General features: G+C 35.5%; 2 protein-coding genes across 8 annotated transcripts; one reads left to right on the forward strand and one right to left on the reverse strand.

The window, feature by feature from the left end:
* The first annotated feature begins 598 nt into the window (after window positions 1-598).
* LOC147392298 (transcriptional regulator family protein) lies at window positions 599-6927 on the forward strand. 4 transcript variants are annotated; one of them, XM_086457474.1, is made up of 8 exons: window positions 600-1109; window positions 1270-1327; window positions 2373-2632; window positions 3632-3833; window positions 4486-4617; window positions 4789-4889; window positions 4983-5097; window positions 6557-6927. In XM_086457474.1, the coding sequence occupies exons 1-8, from the start codon at window positions 765-767 to the stop codon at window positions 6637-6639; spliced, it is 1296 nt and encodes a 431-aa protein (XP_086313600.1). In that variant the 5' UTR covers window positions 600-764; the 3' UTR covers window positions 6640-6927. The 4 variants fall into 4 exon arrangements, 2 of the variants coding, with proteins under 2 accessions (XP_086313600.1, XP_086313601.1); XM_086457475.1 differs by having other exon boundaries at window positions 601-1109; window positions 4979-5097; XR_015182540.1 differs by lacking the exon at window positions 6557-6927 and having other exon boundaries at window positions 599-1109; window positions 4486-4642; window positions 4979-5097.
* An 852-nt stretch (window positions 6928-7779) lies between these two features.
* LOC147392299 (O-fucosyltransferase 8-like) lies at window positions 7780-17914 on the reverse strand. 4 transcript variants are annotated; one of them, XM_086457467.1, is made up of 10 exons: window positions 17685-17914; window positions 14910-14999; window positions 14708-14807; window positions 14432-14502; window positions 12859-12947; window positions 12211-12331; window positions 11973-12116; window positions 10746-11080; window positions 10275-10515; window positions 7780-8483 (listed from the first exon to the last, which is right to left on the reverse strand). In XM_086457467.1, exons 2-10 carry the CDS (start codon window positions 14952-14954, stop codon window positions 8175-8177), a joined length of 1455 nt encoding a protein of 484 aa, XP_086313593.1. In that variant the 5' UTR covers window positions 14955-14999; window positions 17685-17914; the 3' UTR covers window positions 7780-8174. The 4 variants fall into 4 exon arrangements, with proteins under 4 accessions (XP_086313593.1, XP_086313592.1, XP_086313591.1 ...); XM_086457466.1 differs by having other exon boundaries at window positions 14910-15014; XM_086457465.1 differs by lacking the exon at window positions 17685-17914 and adding an exon at window positions 16953-17676.
* Between the last annotated feature and the right edge of the window lie 1968 nt (window positions 17915-19882).

Here is a 19882-nt window from a genome sequence, read left to right on the forward strand (position 1 = left end):
AGGGACATATGTAAAAACAATGTAACATGAATAAATTTTTAAAATATAGGTTAAAAGTTTCGGATTGGGCTAATTTTTTGTAAGGATAATCTCTATGATAGAAAGATCATTCGAAAAAAAAAATCAGTCAAATTTAAATTTTCAAACCAAACCCCATTAAAAATGATTTAGGATGTGGATCATCAATTTTTTGTCAATTTTTACCAATAATTTAAAAATTGCCTTTGATGGATTTAAAAGTTTCAAATTAAACTGATTTTTCGTGAAAATGATCTTCTCATCATGATGATCATATTTGCAAAAAATCAACTCAATACAATACCTCTAGCCCATATTTTGAAAAATCATTATTTTTACGTATGTCCCATGAGCCGCCCCATCCACAAATTCGTAGATTTATAAGCGGCTTCATTGATTATACAAGTGACGAATTCACTTAAAATCTGAAATTCATGTCTTGGGAATTAAAACGAGAAGTGTACGGGAATCAGAATTTGGATGTAAGTGCACTTTGGAGAAGACTATCCAATTCCATTACTTGGTGTGTTTATATGTAAAAGTTGGTGTGGCAGTAGAGATTCTCCGATATAATCTCTAATTTTTGTCTAGAATTTCATCGCAAAGATTCCAAGTTTTTAACTGTTCAAAATTCTGGTGGAAGCAGTAGTAGATCTTCATCACCATAACCCTAAAAATTATTTATTTATTTTGTTTCTTTCACTGTCAAACAATTTGCAGGTTTTGAAGCTCGAACCCTACTTTCAATGGCGTCCAAGAAGAAGGAATCCGAAGGTATTGCTCTGTTATCGATGTACAACGACGAAGACGAAGACATGGAGGACGTCAACGAAGATGAAGGAGACAACAACACAGAAGATGGAGAAAATCTAAGCACCAATGACAGGTTTTCTTCAATTGCTCACGAAACAATCTCTCCTCTCTTTCAATCTCGAGGTTCGACTCCGAAAAGCGATAGGGTTGCGCCGCCAACACCGCAGCCACTGTTTTCTCCATCTCCATCACTGTTTGATTCTCAGAGGGCGAGAAAAGGGACTCTTGCGATTGTAGATTATGCTCACGATGAAACTGCAATGTCTCCTGAAGCCGAGGTAATCTGTGATTCTTTGGAATTGGTTATTGGAGTTTGGATGGAGTTTTTTTTCCCCGAAATTTTCCTTTATTATGGATTGATTTTCAAATATATTAATGTTTTTAAATGGTTCAAATGCTTTCATTGATTTTGTGCTGTTTCGATTTTTTTGACTGTAGGAAGGTGAAATTTTGAGTGGTGGTGGTGACATATTTGGGGCTGATCGAACTACAAGCGGTATGTTTTTTTTTTTTTACCAATTTCATAATATAACCGAAGAGTAGAGTCGTTAGGAAAATTTTTGATTAAGGAATCAAGTATGTATTTACGATGGTCAATTTGTTTGCAGGGTAGATTTATGATTTATATGATATTTTGTTGAATTTTTAATCAATTTTGATATCGAAATATGTAATTTTTATTGATATATATACACATTTTCTTTGAATACAAATGTTTGTATAGGTATTCTATGTGTAGAGATCTATTTGATTAGTGGTGTGGAAAACAAGTTGAGAGGTGGTATTGGGTCAGTAATGGAAGCCCGAGGAGGAGCTAGAAGAATGGCGAGTGGGTCTCTTCGGTACCATTATTATTGAGAATTAAAATAGAAGATTGCTTTTGTAGGAAGATGAGTGTAGGTTTTGAACCCAGATCTGTGGTTATACCACTTACAAACTTTTACTAACTTACCAAGATGGCATCTTCAAAGATGTTTGGTGTTGTGACCGGGTGAGCATGTATTAAGGGCATCCATTTACTCAAAGGTGAAAATAGGTTTGGAACCCCAGTTTGCGGGCCATTGCACCTTATAGGAAATCAAATGCCCTAACAATATAAGCTATTAAAAAAAGAAAAAAATGTTGGGTTATTTCAAAGTTCTGTTTGCAACAACATCTGCATAGTAATGAAATGGCTTTATGAATTCTTCCCACCTTCAGAATTTGATTTTAGCGCTGATAAGGTGTGGAAATTCTTGTTGTTGATCCAGATGGCTTAATCTGTTTCAATTTCTCTTCAACCCCTATCTTACTGGGGTGCATTTTTATGTAATCTTTCAAATGATTTATTTGGTTGGTTGATTTAGCTATAGTTATAATTTACAAATATTACTTCAATGTAGAATTTCTTGTTTTATCTTATCGAATGCTGCTGTAGTAAGTAGAAACATGCAATGCTGTAGTAAGATTCCTGAAAATACCATTTGAATGAAATTAAGGGAGATTTCCTTGACCTTTCTATATGATGCTTCTTTGATTCCAAGACTTATTTGAATTTGCAGGTAATTTCCAAGGAAGAACACCTCCGACGACTGGTCAGATCATAACACCAGGAGTTCAAGCAAACCCTCCTCTAGCATCTGAACAACCAGAGCCTCCTCAGCCTGATAACAGTAATACAGTTAACCATGGTAGAATGGAAATGGAAACTACAGAGGTTGAGGAAGCTGTTATGGTTTCTGTAGAAGTACAAAAAGATGTTGATGCAATGGAAAAGTTTCTTCCTCCACCGCCTAAAACCGAATGCTCTGAGGACCTGCAAGTAAGTATTGTTTCTGAGAACTGGAAGTTTGGTATGCAAAGATTTGTCTTCAACATTATACTATGAACATCATCCAGATCTCTTCAAGGCTTGCTAGGTTTCACTGACTGACATTCCTCACTTATTAATTCTGTTCACTGTATCTAAGTAACATCACCCATAATGTTGTATATTTTAATTGGAATATGGTAGGAAAAGATTCTTATTTATAACAAATGAGTTTGCATGACCGTAAATACATGTATAAATTATGCAGACTGGTGATAAAGACAGATTAATTAGAGATAAAATGCTTCCATTTGCACAGTTATACACAATAAGTTGATTCAGATGTCCATGGATAGAGTTTAGCATCACCCTGCTGACGAGTCTGGACAATAATCTTCATATTATGTGCTTTCCTTTTGAATCATACTTTGCCTTTGAAACATTCCTTACAGCTTAATCTGTTTGGGTAGAACACATTAGGATTGAGCGACAAGTCATTATCCTGTGCTTGGCTTTTAGAGCATTATTCAAAGATTATCTGGTTGTCTCATTTAAATTTTCTATACAAGATTTCTATATGTCATATTCTAGTGTTCAAAAATTGGCCCTGGGGCCTGAGAGTGGGACATGACATAGAGGCATGCCAAAACACTGGCGTCTTGGTCAAAATTGCTATAAAAAGATTACATGTAAATTTATGAGATCAGAAAAGACTACGTTTTTCTGAAAATTTTCCAGGATACTATTGTCTAGGATGAATCACTGTAACTTTCATTTGAATTGGTGAGACAACTGAGATGGAATCTGTCTATCTTAGCCTTCCAAGATCTGATCTTGTTATGATCTACACAAGTTTTATGCAATTAATATGGAATTGATTCATATACACCTTTTATAGATGCTTTACGTGAAACATTTCTCTTATTTGAATGCCATTATCTGTATTCATGTAGTATGTTACATTCTTAACATCTAATTTTCTTTCCCTTTCCTTTTTGTCACTTACTTCAGGAAAAAATAAACAAATTTCTTGCTCTCAAGAGAGCTGGAAAAAGCTTCAATGCAGAAGTGCGAAATAGGAAGGACTATCGGAACCCTGATTTCTTGCTGCATGCAGTGAGGTATCAAGATATAGATCAGATAGGGAGTTGCTTCAGTAAAGATGTGTTTGACCCTCATGGATATGACAAAAGCGACTACTATGATGAAATAGGTCATTAACATTTACTCTTTACGGTTCTCGTTCTCTCTCTCTCTTGGTTTTTCCCCCCTCCTCTTTTCATGTATGTTACATTGTTAAATACTCCACCAGTGTTCCATTACTTTCTCAAGGTCTAGAAGCCTCTAATGTCGTACACAGGATTCTAGCATGCCCAAAGTACTGAACACTGATGCCACATGTTCAAAAGATGTATTGTCTTGTAAAGTAAGAGTTTTACCTATTTAAATATGATGAACCTTCATATGCTTAGATAAACAATGTGGGTACTGCTAGATAATGTGCAGTGTTTAAAGGAGAGTGATGTATGATAAACATTAGTGATGACGTGCATTATGGTACAAATTGCCAAATTGCAGCATTCGGGATCTTTTTTCTTGTGGGATCCAGTCGAAGACATGGATATGCATAGTTTCATCCTGTGTAATCTATCAGATTTTATGCTTCTTAGTTCCTTATTCGTGAGCCTTTAAAGTTTACCCTTCAAATTTTCAACTTGGGAACAGAAAAATGAGAAACAATTCTATCAGATCTGTTTGAGGAATGAATTTCCTGTCTTCTGCATGAGTCATGCACAGAATCCCTCTTCTTTTAGTTTGCATATTTATGAATTCCAACCTTTGTTCGTGTGTTGTGTTAAATGCAGAGGCTGACATGAAGCGTGAAATGGAGAGGAAGGAACAGGAAAGGAAAAAGAGTCAGAAGGTTGAATTTGTTGCTGGAGGGACACAACCTGGAGCAGTTTCTATGGTGCCCAAAATCACCATGCAACTTCCAGGTTTGGAAAAAACAAAATGTGTTCTGTACATGTGCAATTCCCAAAGTTTCTTTCTTTCCAGGATTATTTCTGTTTATTTCTAGTTCATGCTTTTGTGGGTAGGATTGGTTCCTATTTATAAGTCCACTTATTGATCTATTCTAGTTGGTGGCTTACTCTCTTATGTTACAGGTGTTCCATCTGTTGCTACAAGTGGATTGCATTCGCTTCCAACTGCTAGTGATGCCACGGCAAGGGACAGTAGGCAAAACAAAAAAACAAAGTGGGATAAGGTTTTCACCTATGCATAAAGTGTGAATGTTTTTCGTGTGAGATATAAATCTAGACATCATTCTATTCTAAGTACTTTTACTCGTTTCAGGTAGATGGTGATACAAGAAATCCTCTGCACTCTGGAGGACACGATACCATATCTGCGGCTGGCACACATGCAGCGCTCTTGTCTGCTGCTAATGCGGGTGCCGGATATAGTGCTTTTGCGTAAGTACTTCATACTTACTAGCAGGGGTGTTCCATTCCTGCTGCTCAGCCCCCTCCCTTGCTTATGCTTGTCTTTCTGTGTGCATGTTCACCTGGTATTGATGTTTCTTAGCATATAAACCTAAGGGGTGTGTTTGATGGCAGTGATAACTACTTTTTAATGTGGTATAACTGTAAACCAAGCTTTCAGAGAATACCACCACTCAAGGCCCTCTTTGGATATTTGTAGCCCACTCTTTGACTAACCCTATGAGCCAAACAAGAAAACAGCTCTTATGTTCCAGACCCCCACGCCCCCTACACACACGCACACACAAAAAAAAAGATGTTTGATTTTATTTGCAAAGCTAAATTAGAATAGAAGTGCCAACCAAAATAAAACTTGAATAGAAGCTTTATATTGGGCAAGTAATTCATTGGTAACGACTGGCAAAATATATATATATATATATTTTCTTTTTTCAGTCGGACATTTTTGTTTGGAAGGATATGTTGAAATATGCTGTGGCGCACAGTTCAAGTTCTATGGTTAGTTCTAGCTTGAAATATTGTAGAATACCATTTTTTCTTTTGAAATTTGATGAGAAACTGTGGAATATGAATGGTTTTCGATTACATAGATTATTCTAGAGTTCCTTTTAGCATCACAAAACTTTCTTGGTCAAAACACCTAAAGCATCCCTATCCTAGTGCAACTCAGACATACGAACCACAGCACAATAACATTCAAACCTCTGGTTTTGGAGCCCCCCAAATATTCACTAATTGCTTTGCTTAAGGGACTGGGTGGTTAATGAGCAGAGCAGAATTACCTGCTTAAGACCAATAAAAAAAAATTACCTGCTTAAGGGAAGAGACATTCATTGAATGTCTCGGATGAAGCATTCCAAAACGGTTTGCAGCCATTTTTAAAGAGTTGTGCTGGAGTGACCTCAAGATTGTATCTCATATTGCACTTTCCTGACGTGGCAGTGTGTAGGAACCATAGATGCTTTTCATTGAGATACGAGTGAAAAAGCATGATTGGTTCCTACACACTTCCACGTCAGGAAAGTACGATGTGAGGTACAATCTTGAGGTCACTTCAGCATTATTCATTTTTTTAAAAAGGAGTACAGAACTGTCTTGAGCATTTTGGCTTTTCCATTGAGTAATTTAAGGTATCTTCAACCATTAAGCGAGAACCTACTCCAGATTAGGAGTGATTTTGACTTACATAATCTCATTTGTTTTGGTTTTCCATGTATATGATTGGGGCTTGATTTATATTATGTTTCTTTGAACAAAGAACAAGATTTGTTCAGCCAACCTCAATTTTTTTTGGGATAAGACTTTGACGATGATGTACTATCGAATTAGATTATGGCAAACTGCTCACGACACTAGGTGTTATTTGTTCTAAAATTGGTAATTATTGTTATTTTGAAATGGAAGTTCTTACGATTTTCTGAATTTGCAGGCAACAAAGGCGAAAAGAGGCTGAAGAGAAAAGATCTAATGAGAGGAGAAGAACATGAATTCGGTTTGATTCTTGGGAGGTGAAATTAAGTAGTTCCTCCTTGACCCCAACCAGTAGGCATTTGGAAACGACGTACGGACATACCAATTTCTTACTTGTACCTGTACATTATAAGACTGACCTGGAAAAAAGAATTAAGTTTGACAAAAGAGCTTTACTCGTATAAGTCAAAGAATCCATCTTTTTCTTGGCATTTGCCAGTTTTTCTGAAGCTTTTCCTTGTCGAATTATTCCGAAATCCCATCTTTGTGACTATGGACAAGTAGACAAATCCATTTCTGAATATCGTCAATTCATTACTATTTATTTTACTTTTTTATGTTAAAATCTATTGAATTGCACATAGAATAACAGCTGGATGGCTAAATTAGAAATGTGTCTCTATACTCTGGAGTGTTGTGTCAAACGCATACCAATAAAATTAAGATTTGAGATCCTATGCGGTATCCCGTTTCTATAGATAGGATAGGTGTCTGTGTCACAATTGGATTAGGAAGTAAACACATTGGACTGTGTGAATGTCTCGGTAGGAAGGGGACACCGTATTGGATCCTGAATCTAAAAGTAAAAGAAAATGGAAGCTTTACAAGATCACACATATATTTTATGAAGTTAAGAAGCATAATGTTAATAAATTGTGTTCGAAGGAAATTTTGAAGTAACTCCAATAGAAGATAAATTTAGTGAAAATTTATTGAGATGGTTTGGATATTCCAGACATCTATCCAATTAGAAGAAATATTTACGATGAAGGTCCTAGAAGAGTAGCAACTAGCAAGTATACTAAGAAACTAAGACAACTTTCAATAACTATGTACGGACATTGACTTTTGTTTTCAAATTGATGACATACCTCCATTGACTTTGGTCCTCTCTGATAGACTAATTAAATATGAACTACGAGCTCCCATTTTCAACCTTGAGACAAAACCCTTCACTTTTTTTTTTTCAAAATCAGTCATCTTCAACATGAGTAAATAAAATTAAAATTTCTCCGTTAGTTCATTAACAAATAGGAATGTTGACTTTTGATCAAGGGGTAAACCTAATCTTGCATTTTGCAGTGGGGTAACAAAATATCACCAAATTTTGCAGGTCTTAATGAAATTCCCTTATGTTTTATAACTGACATCTTCAACTTTAAAGTTCTATCTACTTCAAACTTCAAGAACAAGATATGACTTTGGGGAAGTAGAATGTGAGCAACCCAATGAAGGTTGCAATGGGGAAAAACATTGCTTTTATTTATAATAATTCTCAAGAAAAGAATAAGTAATGCAATGATCAAAGAAATGATTAACTTGGCCAAGAAAAATTGGAAGAGAAGGGAAAAGAATTCAAAACCTAGCTCTAAAAGAGGGAAAAAAATAATCATACATCTGCAATCTGCAATCACACTTTGGGCCCGGTTGATAAACATTGCCTCTTTACATCATGGCCCGCTTGGCTGGCGTTTGTCTATGCAATGCAAAACTGGAACTATGGCATTGGTGATGGCAAATAAAGGAATGAACAAAAGCTTCTGAAAAAGAAATGGTGCAGGCATATAGCGGACATGCTAGTGGCGCTTACACATGCATTCTGGGCACCTCGGCTGCCTGTAGATGCTTCGACCAACACCCCTGACACGCACCCTTTGACCTTCCTCGATCATCTTACTGACTCTATCTGCAAAACCATTCCATCCTATAGTGCCATTCTCTGCCAAAATCCCTGCAAGCCTCTTTTTGTTGGGCCGTAAGGTAGGAGCATGGCCACTACCATAGTAAACCCGGTATCCAGTCACAAGGGAAGAGAGCTGACTCCCTGAGTCGGTCATTGCAAACACATCGGCAGTTGCACAGGCAATGAAGTCCAGTGCTGCTAACTGCAAGGAATCCAGAACCTTTTTTTTTTTTTAAATAGAAATATATTGGATTAAAAAAATCCATTAGAAAATACTGACGGGTAAAGAAATTGAGATCCCCATCCCCATCACAAGAAGACACAATGTTCGAACAGGAGAACCAGATCATTCAAATTCAAGTATGAAACTAATGTCTTTGTAGAAAAGAAGGTAGGTCCTTTGATGTAAGATGGGCTTTAAGCCATTAAGATAAGATTTTGAAGGGAGTGGATGTAGAACTACCGCATACCGATAGGTGATCACTTAGAACAACCACCTTGTGAATGCTCTTTATGTGTTGCTTAAACAAAATTTCGTTATTTCTTATTAGGTATCATGCATGTGTAGAATTTCAATACTTTAAAAAACAGTTAGAAAACCATAAGTAGGATGTCTGTATATTGAACAACTAAATACGTAAGTGATTGTTACTCGTAAAACAACACTAATAACATTTAAAACAAATAAAGCCGCTTGTTTATTCTAGTGTTAAAATCCCATAACCAATTCTCTTTACATACAAACCAGGGAAGTATATGAGACATTTCTAAAAGGTTGAAAATGTAGAAAATTGTCAGAACCTCATACTCGGAGTCGTATCTTTTTCACCCAACCTAGTTTGAAAGTGCTTCAGGCGACTAGAACAACTAAAGTTAAAATTTCAAGTTGTGGATTCCATGCAAAGTAAAACTTCTAACTTCACAGATCAAGTTGATGCTTGAAATTTCAGTGACCGACTTAAGCTATCAGATTAGATAGTTCCTGAGACCAAAGAATTGGGCTTAAACAGAGCAGATTAATGTTCCAATCGAGAGGCCTTTTTTTTTGTTGCATGGAAATCATGAAAGTATTAGGAGGAGCTCACTAATGTTCCAAATTCCAGTCATCAAACCACATCTGTAATTATTCATATGAAATGCTGAAATTATGCAGTTCCTTTTTCTAAGAGATGAACTTGTTTTTAGATTGTAAATATGCATTTCAAATGCCAAACATTTCTGAAAAGTGCAAATTCTACGTTTTATCTTTCATTCTTGCTTCAATCCACTTCAAGCTCTGGCTTTGTGTTGTAAAACGGCTTGCATTCTAATCTTTGTTGCCACTTATGGTTACTAGGTTTGGAATGCTCATATCCAGACACCCAGCAAATTAAGAGTTCAAATGGATCTTTTTGAGGATTTCTTATCTAGATGGGATGCTTTGAGAGTGCTCCATAATGGCAGAGGGCCACTTTGTATTTCATTGCATTAGGATGGCTATCTCGGCCTCTGCCCTTTTTTCTTAATTAATAAATTTTGTTCACCGAACTAAGAAAAAAAAAACATGGAAAGTCGCACCCAAAAACAATGTCTCTCTTCGCCAAATAGTGGGAAAGGTATATTTTGATTTATTATGAATTTATAATGATTGGGCTGTGAAAATGGGTCATTTATTGGAAAACCAAAATCACTTTCCTGACTCAGTAAGGAAAAAAGGGCCTTACTAAGGCTCATCCGCCGTCGAAACAAATCCTCATGATTTGTTGCGGATTTCAAGGTTTTATTTTGATGGTGGTGAGCCCGAGTAAGGCCTTTTTTCCTTACTAAGTTAGTCAGGTTAGCCCTGCCCTTGGAAAACCTAGTTTGCTGATACAGCAACAAATGATTTAACGATACATAGGCATGATTAAGTTGTTGAAAATTATGGGAAAGATTACAAAATCATTGAACCTAACTAAGAAAGATAAACTAGAAATAAACTAGAAATGAAAAGGACTAAATGATGCATGTTTACCTGAGAAGAGAAATTCCTGAATGGTGCAAGTTCATCTGGTGTGAGAAGATCTTCCTTTGTGACCAAGTTGTGGTAAAGACTAGTGAAGGGATGCATTCTGGATTGTCCACCATATATATGAGACCCAGCAAGATAGATGTATGTGCCACGCTTAAAACCAAGACCAGAGAGAACAAGCGCTGCTTCTTCTGGTGTCAATGGACATCTTCCCAACTTCCTTAACTCTGCCGGAGAAACATACCTGCAATTGTTGTCAATATGATGGGGCAAGTAACCATACCAAGATAAACTAATATAGAATTCTATCAAAAGGACAGTGATGTCGTATATCCAACTCCAAGATAATAAGAACAATAAAATGCAACCATGCATAAACCCAACAGCTTAGATTTACATAGGGTTATGCCATTGTTGGCTTTATTAGTTATTAAACAGGATGATATTTGAATTGACAAGAAACACCAAACGTACTTGGCATTTTTCAAGCTCTCAACGACGATAGGAAAGTGAATCTCCCTGTAGGTTTGAAGTTCCTTTCTCTCATTTTCTCCTCCTCCAAATTCACATTGTGAATATGCCACCATATCGATTTCGAATCTCAAGTGCAAGGCAAGATATTTTGAAGGGCCTCTTGAAGCATCATGTCCTTTAAAGGGAACATCATTCGTGAAGTTTCCAAGTAATTGCTTATCTAACAGACCCGGAATAAATTTATCTTTCCGTATTCTACCAACCAATAATGAACCGACTTGCTGAATTTTGGGCACAAACTTCAAAGCATGGAAGTTACATTTGCATCTTAACCTCTGCAAAAAAAAAAAAAATTCGAGGCCAATAGTGAACAAAATATTATTGTCAGACATATGTAATGGCATGCTTTGAATGCCGGGAGAGAACTATTAGAATATGGTTAGAAGAACATGCATTTTCGATGAAGACAAAGTAATTATCAGATGCTAATAAAACTCACATGATATAATCAATAAATAGGAATAACATGATAACAAAGAATGTCAAAAGGCAAAAGCAGCAGTTGTTTTTGTGATAAATACAAAGTTTTATTGAAAAAGGAGGACGATACGGCCTCCAGAGATTACAATACTGGCTAACATAAGATACTGTCTACCCATTATGACAGTGGACCCCCAGCTTTGAAACTGTTGAAGGATCAATTTTGGAAAGCACCATGAGGATTGGAAAAGGTAGAGAAAGTGATTCCAAATTTTCCTAGCCAAGTCCTAGTGAATAAGAAGAAGATCCACCAATTGCCTGCTGGATTTTACAAAAGAAATAAAACCTGTTCTTACTGCATAAGCAACAGTGTTCTTAGTTCTTACTAACATAATATTTTCGATGCGATGCATGAAAAGTTCACATTTTAATGATCTTTTACAAGCAAAACAAAAAACACAATGCAAAATATTTACAACAAGACCAGAAGATCTGAAACTCGGTTACTTTTTCTTAAGATTGTGAGTTTGTGATACCACAGGACTCTGGCAATTTTACTTGAATGTGAAATTGCTTGAATGCAAACACTTAATAAATCCCATTACTCGCATTCAACGAGACAGTGAGATGAATCAATTCCATTTAATAAAATTGTAGGTAAAATGAAATAGTCAGTGACTATGCAAGTTGAGCCCCACATAAATAATCCTATATGCCATAATTAAATCCTTTAAGTAAGCCCACAACCTGAAGATTAAATGGCAATGGATCAAAGCCAAGTCGATTGCCAAATCCAAGAAAGTGAACAACTCCATTCCGTAATAAAAGAGGAAGTGTGACTTTAACAAAATCAGTGGGCTTTGCCTCCTTCACAATGTCTGCATCAGTTATCTGAGAGGAAAGGAAAGAGATAAGATGGTATTATAAAGCATGCAAATCTCTCAAACAAAATAAATCAAGGTATCAACTAAGAAATGCAACATACTAGACTACCAATTGCTTCAATATCTAGTGATTGCAGATGAGAAGGCAACTCCTTCACAATATTGACGTCATCCTTCAACAGATTCATGAAATAGTCCTCTTGATAAATATCGCCAAACTGGCTGCATTTCCATAAAGTGAAAGAGTATAAGTTTTCTACAAACAAAGTATTTAACTGCAGGAGCTGGCATATACTAAACAAGCATATGCACATCTAGACATTATTCACCTACCTATTCTTGATACAAGGAACCACAAAACTCAATCCATCACATATTCATCAAAAAAAAAACCCTCCATCTATCACATAAGGACAGATGTAGCAGAGCGAACTAGTTTTGTTATTTCGTTTAGTTATTTTCAAAATTTATATCACTAATGTCACTGCCCAGTAATTTCAGACTAGCTTCTTACGGTGATGTATAAGACTAGTGCCCATTTGGATAATGTACATCATTTTTTTACTAATTCATGAGTTAGGAAAAAGAAACTGAACTTGCACTACTCTCTACCAAGTGGCAGCAACTGCAACCAATCAAGAAAAGCCAATCAATAGGAGATGGTCCAGAGGGATTTTGTGTGTGTGTGTGTGTGTGTGTGTGTGGGGGGGGGGGGGGGGGGGGGGGGGGGGGGGAACATGATACCAGACCTGGAATCCTTCCATACATTGCTGTAAAGAAACTTGGGAAGAACGAGAGTTGCATTCAGTAAAGATGCGACAGCAACAGCATTGCATACCTGCGGGCATCATCAGCTAAATTGACCAGTGATGTTTATTAAAGAAATAAGAATTATCTAGACTAGATCAGATACACATATTATGTTAATCTTTTACTTAATCCTTATTTAAAATCTATACAGGAAGAACTCCGACTTCCCAAAAAAACATGTTGAAAAGCTCTCACTACTCACAAAAACAACAATTTGGTGAAAAACTTAATTATTTTTTAGCACGGCTTTCAAATACTATGTTTCCTATTAATTAATTTTTTTATGTAATTCTACTTCTTTGGATATGTTTTCATTTATTAAATGCTTATAGGAGCAGTACTTTAAGTTATTACCTCCGCATATCAAGTTTTCAATGCTCCCTGTCTGTTCAAAACCAAAGCATGTATCCATGGCTAGGTAAATAAATTAAGATGCAAAATGCATAAAAAAAGCACGAAAAGCCCATCTTTTGATTTCCTTTCCATTTCTCTCATAATTTGCCCAAGATAATCTGGAAAAGTTGATTTAAAAAATCAACAAGTTCCATTGCTCCAATTGCACTGGACTCTATACCAATATATACAGTTGCTCCATATCAATATTGATGGAATCCACAAATCCACGCATGCCATTGAACTATGGAAAGAGAAAATTTCATGACCAAACAACACAACACATTACATTCAAACATAGCCAATATTTAGTCAGTTATTTGGATCAACATTCACTCGCAAACCTTTAAGTTTGCTGTGAATTAGGTTTTTCATACAGTTGAAATATACTTAATTCAGGGTTTATAGAAAGGAAGTAGTAAAAGAAGAAAAAGAGAGAAGAAGATAAATTTCTGGAGGTCCACTTCAAAAGGCTATAAGAACTCATCCAGGATGAGAACCGTCAATGAAATTAAAATATACACTATTTTGTAACAACGTCCTCTAATTTTCAGTAGTTTTAGTTAAACATCTTACTTTTATTGTAGAAAAGATTCAATATTTTAAATATTTTTTCAAAATCTCAAGATGAATCAACAATTAGGTCACTTGACAATATGAGAGCTGATTAGGATGTAGCACATTGTTGTATAAGGGAAGTGAAGTATGATGAGATATCCTCCTCATATAAATAAAGAGTACATGGATTACAAACCAGAATGGCTCCCTACTAATTATTTTTCATAAGAAAGCATTTTGGTAGTTAGTAATTAGTGGGTGAAGGTGGATTTTGTTTTTCTTTTGAACCCAGCTCGTGGTATCAACGTTCACAAACTTTACCAACTTAGCAAGCTGGCCCCTTCAGGCTCTCTACTAATCTTAAAAGTAACAATCAGATTGCCATACAACCTCAATGATGCAATAGTAGAATCAATCAACAGATTATCCTTTCTACTTCTTTTAAGGCTAGTTTGTGTTTCATTGTAAGCACTGATAATCCAAAGATTTGACCAATTAGTTCATTAGACAAGCATTCTCTGTATGCTCCAAAAAAGGTAATTAAGCAGTTAAGAGCCTTACAGCAACCCGTTGTTGATTGAGACCGCCATTTGCGCTCACCATCATAAAGCCAGTGCTTTTGTTGGGCTTTCCTGTCCCGACAACATAAATAAATTACAGCATAAACTACACGCCACAGGAATTTATCAAAATAAAGTATCCATCAATAAATTTTATGAGACTTAATAAGATCAATATCAATCAACCAACACGCTTGTTGTTATTGTATTAATATCAAGAAGCTTAGGACTAGCATTCTTCATATGTTGAAGAAAGAAGCAACAGTAAAAAACATACCTTGATTTGTTGGATCACTTTTTTCTGCACAAGATTTCCATTCAAACGCCTGTTTGTATGGTTCTTTCCACAGTTTGGATGACTCGGGCTTAAACTCTTTCTGTTACAATATTAATGTCAAAACATCATTAAAATTTTTTTTTGAAAACTTGGAAAAATGTAGGCATGGAGGGATTTGGGTTATGTTTGTGATATATCAAACCTCTGCAAGAGCACTAGAAGCAAAATTTAGAAGCCGATGATACATCACTATTGGTTTTCTTTCTTCATTCACAAAGTCTCTCGACTTGTCCTTCAGGAACACATGCTACACACATAATTCCCATTGAGTTGGTAATCAATCATTCTAACCAAACTGCTGTATTTTCCGTCAAAAGATAAACACTTGCACAAAGCTAATATTATAAAAGATGTTGATGTAAATAGACATAATAAACAAGCAAAGGCGCCTAAATACACACACATAAGCATGCAAGCTTTCATACATAAGCATGTATTTCGTGGAGTGTCCCAGTATCTATCACTTGGTAGAAATGATGGACTAATCATTACATAAAAGTCCATAACCAGGATGAAAAATTCATTCTTAGTCGTTTTGCAGGAGATAGAATCGGAAGTTAGGAAAGCTGGAATTATTGTGGACATTTGGGGCAGTGATGAGATTGTGTTGTGTGATATTTTTGCAATTGGTTCTGCCAGTGGTATTGTGGTGATGCTCAATGCATATGATGTTTTGGTACAAGCATTTTCCTTCTCTCTTGATTAATTTTGGGGGTGGATTTTTCATAGAGTTTATTTTCCCCCAGTTGAAAGGAGAGACCTCAGTTTTTGTATGAGTTGCATGATGTTGCAAGGTATTGGGTAAGCCATGGTATCATGATGGGAGTTTCAACATCATATGATTCTTGCATAAAAAGAAATGTGTGTCTAGAGTGACTAAAGACGTGTGAGAGTTCAGTTTTGGTGCAAACTCAAGGCCATTAAAGATAAGCTTAAAATGTGGAATAAAGAAAATTTTAGGAGGGTGGATATTATGAAGCGGGTGTATTTGTATCAAATATTTTAGTTGAATGTTTTGGAAGAATCCATATATATGCCCTTGGGAAGAAGTCAAAACAATCTAATCTAAATGTCAGATTTCAAAAAAGTTGAGAATCTAGAGAATACCAATAGGAGACGTACATCTAGGATCAGGTGGTTGAAGGTAAGCCACAAATACCACAAAATTTTTCATCGGAGAGCTTATGGCCACAAGAAGAATAATTGAATGCTTAAGTTGGAAATAAATGGATCCATTGTGTTTTCACAAGAGAAATCTAGTCTTACTTTCCCAGTGCTTGTTGATTGGATTTTTCCCAAATCAGTGTTCTTTTTTTTTTCTTTGTTTTTTTTTGCTAAGGTTGGCCTTCAAATCCTTTTAGATCATGGAAGAGAATTTTTTGGAGCATCTTCCCATTTGAAATATGCTGGAGAATGAAATGAAAAAAAAAAACACAACAGTATAAAGGAAAACAGTTGGGCTCAAAGAAGTCATCATTAACATCATAGGTTTCTTGTATTTTTGGTGGAATTGCTTTATGAAATATAAGGGTTTCATTTTTTAGGACTTTCTCTTTAGGTGGAAATCAATAAGCAATGAGGATCTTAGTTCTGTGTTGCTCTTGTTTTTGTTTTATGTCATTTTCCTATAACCCTGGCGGATGCCTGTATTACTTTTTTCTTTTCTTGGACAACCTTCTTTCTCATTTCTTCGCCTTTTCCTATTTAGGATTTCATCAATAAAAAGAATACAAATACAAATGCATATTATTGAATAAAAATGAGAAATAATTTTCAATAATATAAATTCAGTATGGACTCAAATGTGAGACTATTCTAGTTGGTGAAAAATAAGCATGATACTAAATTACATTATACAAATACGGACATCAATTGGTGGAAAAGGAAGCATGGGAAAATAAAAGGCATAAGTGACAGTAACATTAACAAACTATTTGACCCCAATAACTAATGCCAGGATGATGTTACAAGGTCTTGAATGTTCATAATAAGATAAAAGGCACAGCCTACAAAAATGATGTTGAAAGGGTCCTAGAGGTTTTCAGTATTAGCATTCACAGAAAAAGTTGCAGATATTGGCAGTTCAAACTTGAAACAGGTTCTTTTTCTCGCAAAAACAAATCAATGATGTTTCATGATAAGGAGCATATATTGGCTATGCAAACTAATTGGCTCCAAGTCTTACCTGTGACCCTCTTAAATTCCTTTGGGTTGAACCATTATGAAGATGCATGGAATGAACTATGGAGAACATAAGGGAATCAAGCAGGAAAAGGGAACCCATCAACACAAAGATGAACACAATCGACCTCACATGCCTACAACACCATAATTTCCTTCTCGCACTATACCTCCCCTTAGACACCCCAAATTGCATACTATCATTCTTCAAACTGTGAAGTAGAACAGCTTTGTTCCACAAGTAATCTCCCTCTAACCCTCTTCTCTCAAGTAAAGGATTATTGCCCAATGGATGATCTGAGCATCTATTCTGGCAGTTTTTCATCCCAAAAGACGTCTTAGCATTTACATGCCCATTTTGTAATGGTGGAGGTCGTGGACTTCTTGATGACCCTTGCTTTCCCATAACCCAAACTCTCTCTAAACAATTTTTAACAATCAAAATTCATAAAATACTGTAGTTCGCTTCAACCATCACACATGGAGAGAAACTCGGGAAAATCCCCAATTTTCAGAATTCAAACCAAACCATTGGAGGATTGTAGCATACAAGCAGAATTCAAGTTAGTTTGCATAAATTAGTTACTAGAAAGAGAACAAAAGGTGCAGAGAATTCGATAAAATATTACATCTAAGGTTTTGAATTCGAAGAGAAGCTAAGAAGTAGGTGATGGTGATGAAGGGTGAAACAAAAGCAAGATTTAAAAATTCCAAGAGACAGAGAGAGGAAACTCACCTGTCGAAAGCATCACAGCAACTACTTCTCACCAAACAGATCCAACATTTGCTTTGATCTCTCTGTGTTTCCATTCTCGAACGTTAGAGTTAAAGAAGAAGAACCAAACCCTAGAATCCGCCATTAAAGCCCCTCTTCAAATGTAGAAATGAACCAAAAGCGTCTGAAAGTCGGAGAAGATGGAGCGATTTGGTCGTCTTGAGCGATACTTCTTCCAACCGCGAAATGTTTAAAAAACTATAAACTGATTCTCGGGGTCGATCAATTTACTAAAATGGGCATTATGTTACAAGAATTGTCCTACATACCCCAAGCCTTGTCCTCACGAATAAATGGATAAATATTTGTTGTGCATTCCAACAGCAAAATGGGCTGTTCGCAATCTAGGTAGCCGCCACATTTCATGTAATGCGAATCCTCTTGATGGCTGATTCCCTCCTTATTTAATGACTAACAATAGAGAGAAATGAAGATTTTTTTTTTTTCATGAAAAAAGATCTATGGAATAAAAAGATCTTTGAGGATGTTGGTATGGGATATAGTGGTATGGTGCTTGGATATTTTTGTAATTTAAAAATTATTTTAATGTCTGTCTCATAATTTAAAATTATGTCTAAACACACGTGTATATAAAGGGTTCATCTGTAATTTAAGATATTAATAAAATGATGGTTATAAAGATTAAAAAGAATTTTTTTTTTTTTTTTTTAAATAACCAATGAGATTTTAGGGTAGTGGGACTATAATTTCTTGATTTTATCAAATTGACCTTTATTATATTATATTAAATTTAAATATTAAGGCGGGAACATTTTCTTAAAGAGAGATTTATCAACTAGACCTATCTGTTGCATTTTTATCATAAAAACTATTGAACAAATTTTACTTTATGTATCTAGTTAGCATGACTAACTTAGTAACATTTCAAATCTTACTAAGAGTCATTGGGCCCACATTGGTTATTAAATTAGCAATCCAAAATCATGGCCTTCTAGATTTCACCAAAAAAAACTTATATATAGATTCAAAAGGAAAAAAAATATATATCCTTTTTGAACTTGATATAAGATGTTGAGAATAGATGACAATCGAAATCCCAATTTTAAAATAAAAATCAATGGTGAAAGATATTTTTGTTTCAAATATATTTTCAAAGTTCTTAGAACTATGACCTTTATAACCCAGTGACATCAGATCATATTTTTGGATGCCACAAATTGATGTGGTTAGGATCCACTCCAACGTCAAATTGAGTTTTATGACGTAGATCCCGACTCCAAGGTTTGTTAGGTAACAAACTTGACGAAACAAAGTTTGGTGGGTAACAAACTTCATAAAGTAAGGTTCCCTTGGAGTTGTCAGAGGTCTAAGAGAGTTTTTGTAATAAAAATGAAACAATTGGGTCTGCCAAGTAAATATCTCTTTTTTTTTTAATTCAAGTTTTGGCGTTGAACCACTTCTAACCCGTCTTCTCTCATTATAATAGTAAAGATAAAGATACAGATAAAATTACTCATGACAACAATTATTTAGGCTTAGGAACAAGAACGAGAAAGATTGTTTCAATACGAGTTTCAAATGAGAGGATCACAATAACATTGAAGAACTAAAAAGCGCAAAACAAAATTCAAGGAGTAGAAGTTACTCATTGAGGTAGAGTAGGAGACACAACCTTTTACGACAATTTAATGGCATAAATGGATATTGAATAAATGGTAAAATCGTTTGATATTTTTTCTCAATAGGTGAAGAAATGTGGTTTTTGATCCATAATTATGATGCTTGGTTGTGCGTTTGATACCCAGTATGAGAAATATTTCCTCGGGGCCACTTGTGAAGGTGTTCCCTCACTTACTTGGTACATGTTACACTTGTCTAGGGGAAGGTCCCATATGCCTTGGTTTTGACCTTGATTCATCTAGTCCCCTTAGTTGGACGTAAGTCCAGACACTCCGTAATAATAAAAAAATTATGTTGCTTGGTTTGCCATAAATATGTGATCAATTGAATAAATCAAGTTTTTACAAATTCCAATACAATGAATACAAATAATATAAATAAATCAAGAACAAGATAGGGTGAGGACAAAGTAGTATAGTAATCATTATTCCCCCCCTTTCATTTTCCCTCATTTTTATCTTCTTTTATTTTTAGTTTAGATCAACCTTTACGATATAGTGGACACCTTCCATTACACC

This window comes from Akebia trifoliata, chromosome 11 (assembly GCF_017979445.1).
Source record: "Akebia trifoliata isolate Shusen 1 chromosome 11, ASM1797944v1, whole genome shotgun sequence".
Classification (NCBI taxonomy): Eukaryota; Viridiplantae; Streptophyta; class Magnoliopsida; order Ranunculales; family Lardizabalaceae; genus Akebia; species Akebia trifoliata.

What these genes read in the sequence shown, in the direction of transcription:
- LOC147392298 (XM_086457474.1), top strand. Translation starts at nt 765, where the DNA reads ATGGCGTCCAAGAAGAAGGAATCCGAAGGTATTGCTCTGTTATCGATG. An exon ending in GGCTGATCGAACTACAAGCG is followed by an intron (nt 1,328 to 2,372) that starts GTATGTTTTTTT and finishes TTGAATTTGCAG; the next exon opens with GTAATTTCCAAGGAAGAACA. An exon ending in AATCACCATGCAACTTCCAG is followed by an intron (nt 4,618 to 4,788) that starts GTTTGGAAAAAA and finishes CTTATGTTACAG; the next exon opens with GTGTTCCATCTGTTGCTACA.
- LOC147392299 (XM_086457464.1), bottom strand. Translation starts at nt 17,354, where the DNA reads ATGGGAAAGCAAGGGTCATCAAGAAGTCCACGACCTCCACCATTACAA. An exon ending in CTTCTAGTGCTCTTGCAGAG is followed by an intron (nt 14,808 to 14,909) that starts GTTTGATATATC and finishes ATATTGTAACAG; the next exon opens with AAAGAGTTTAAGCCCGAGTC. An exon ending in AATGTATGGAAGGATTCCAG is followed by an intron (nt 12,332 to 12,858) that starts GTCTGGTATCAT and finishes ATGGAAATGCAG; the next exon opens with CCAGTTTGGCGATATTTATC.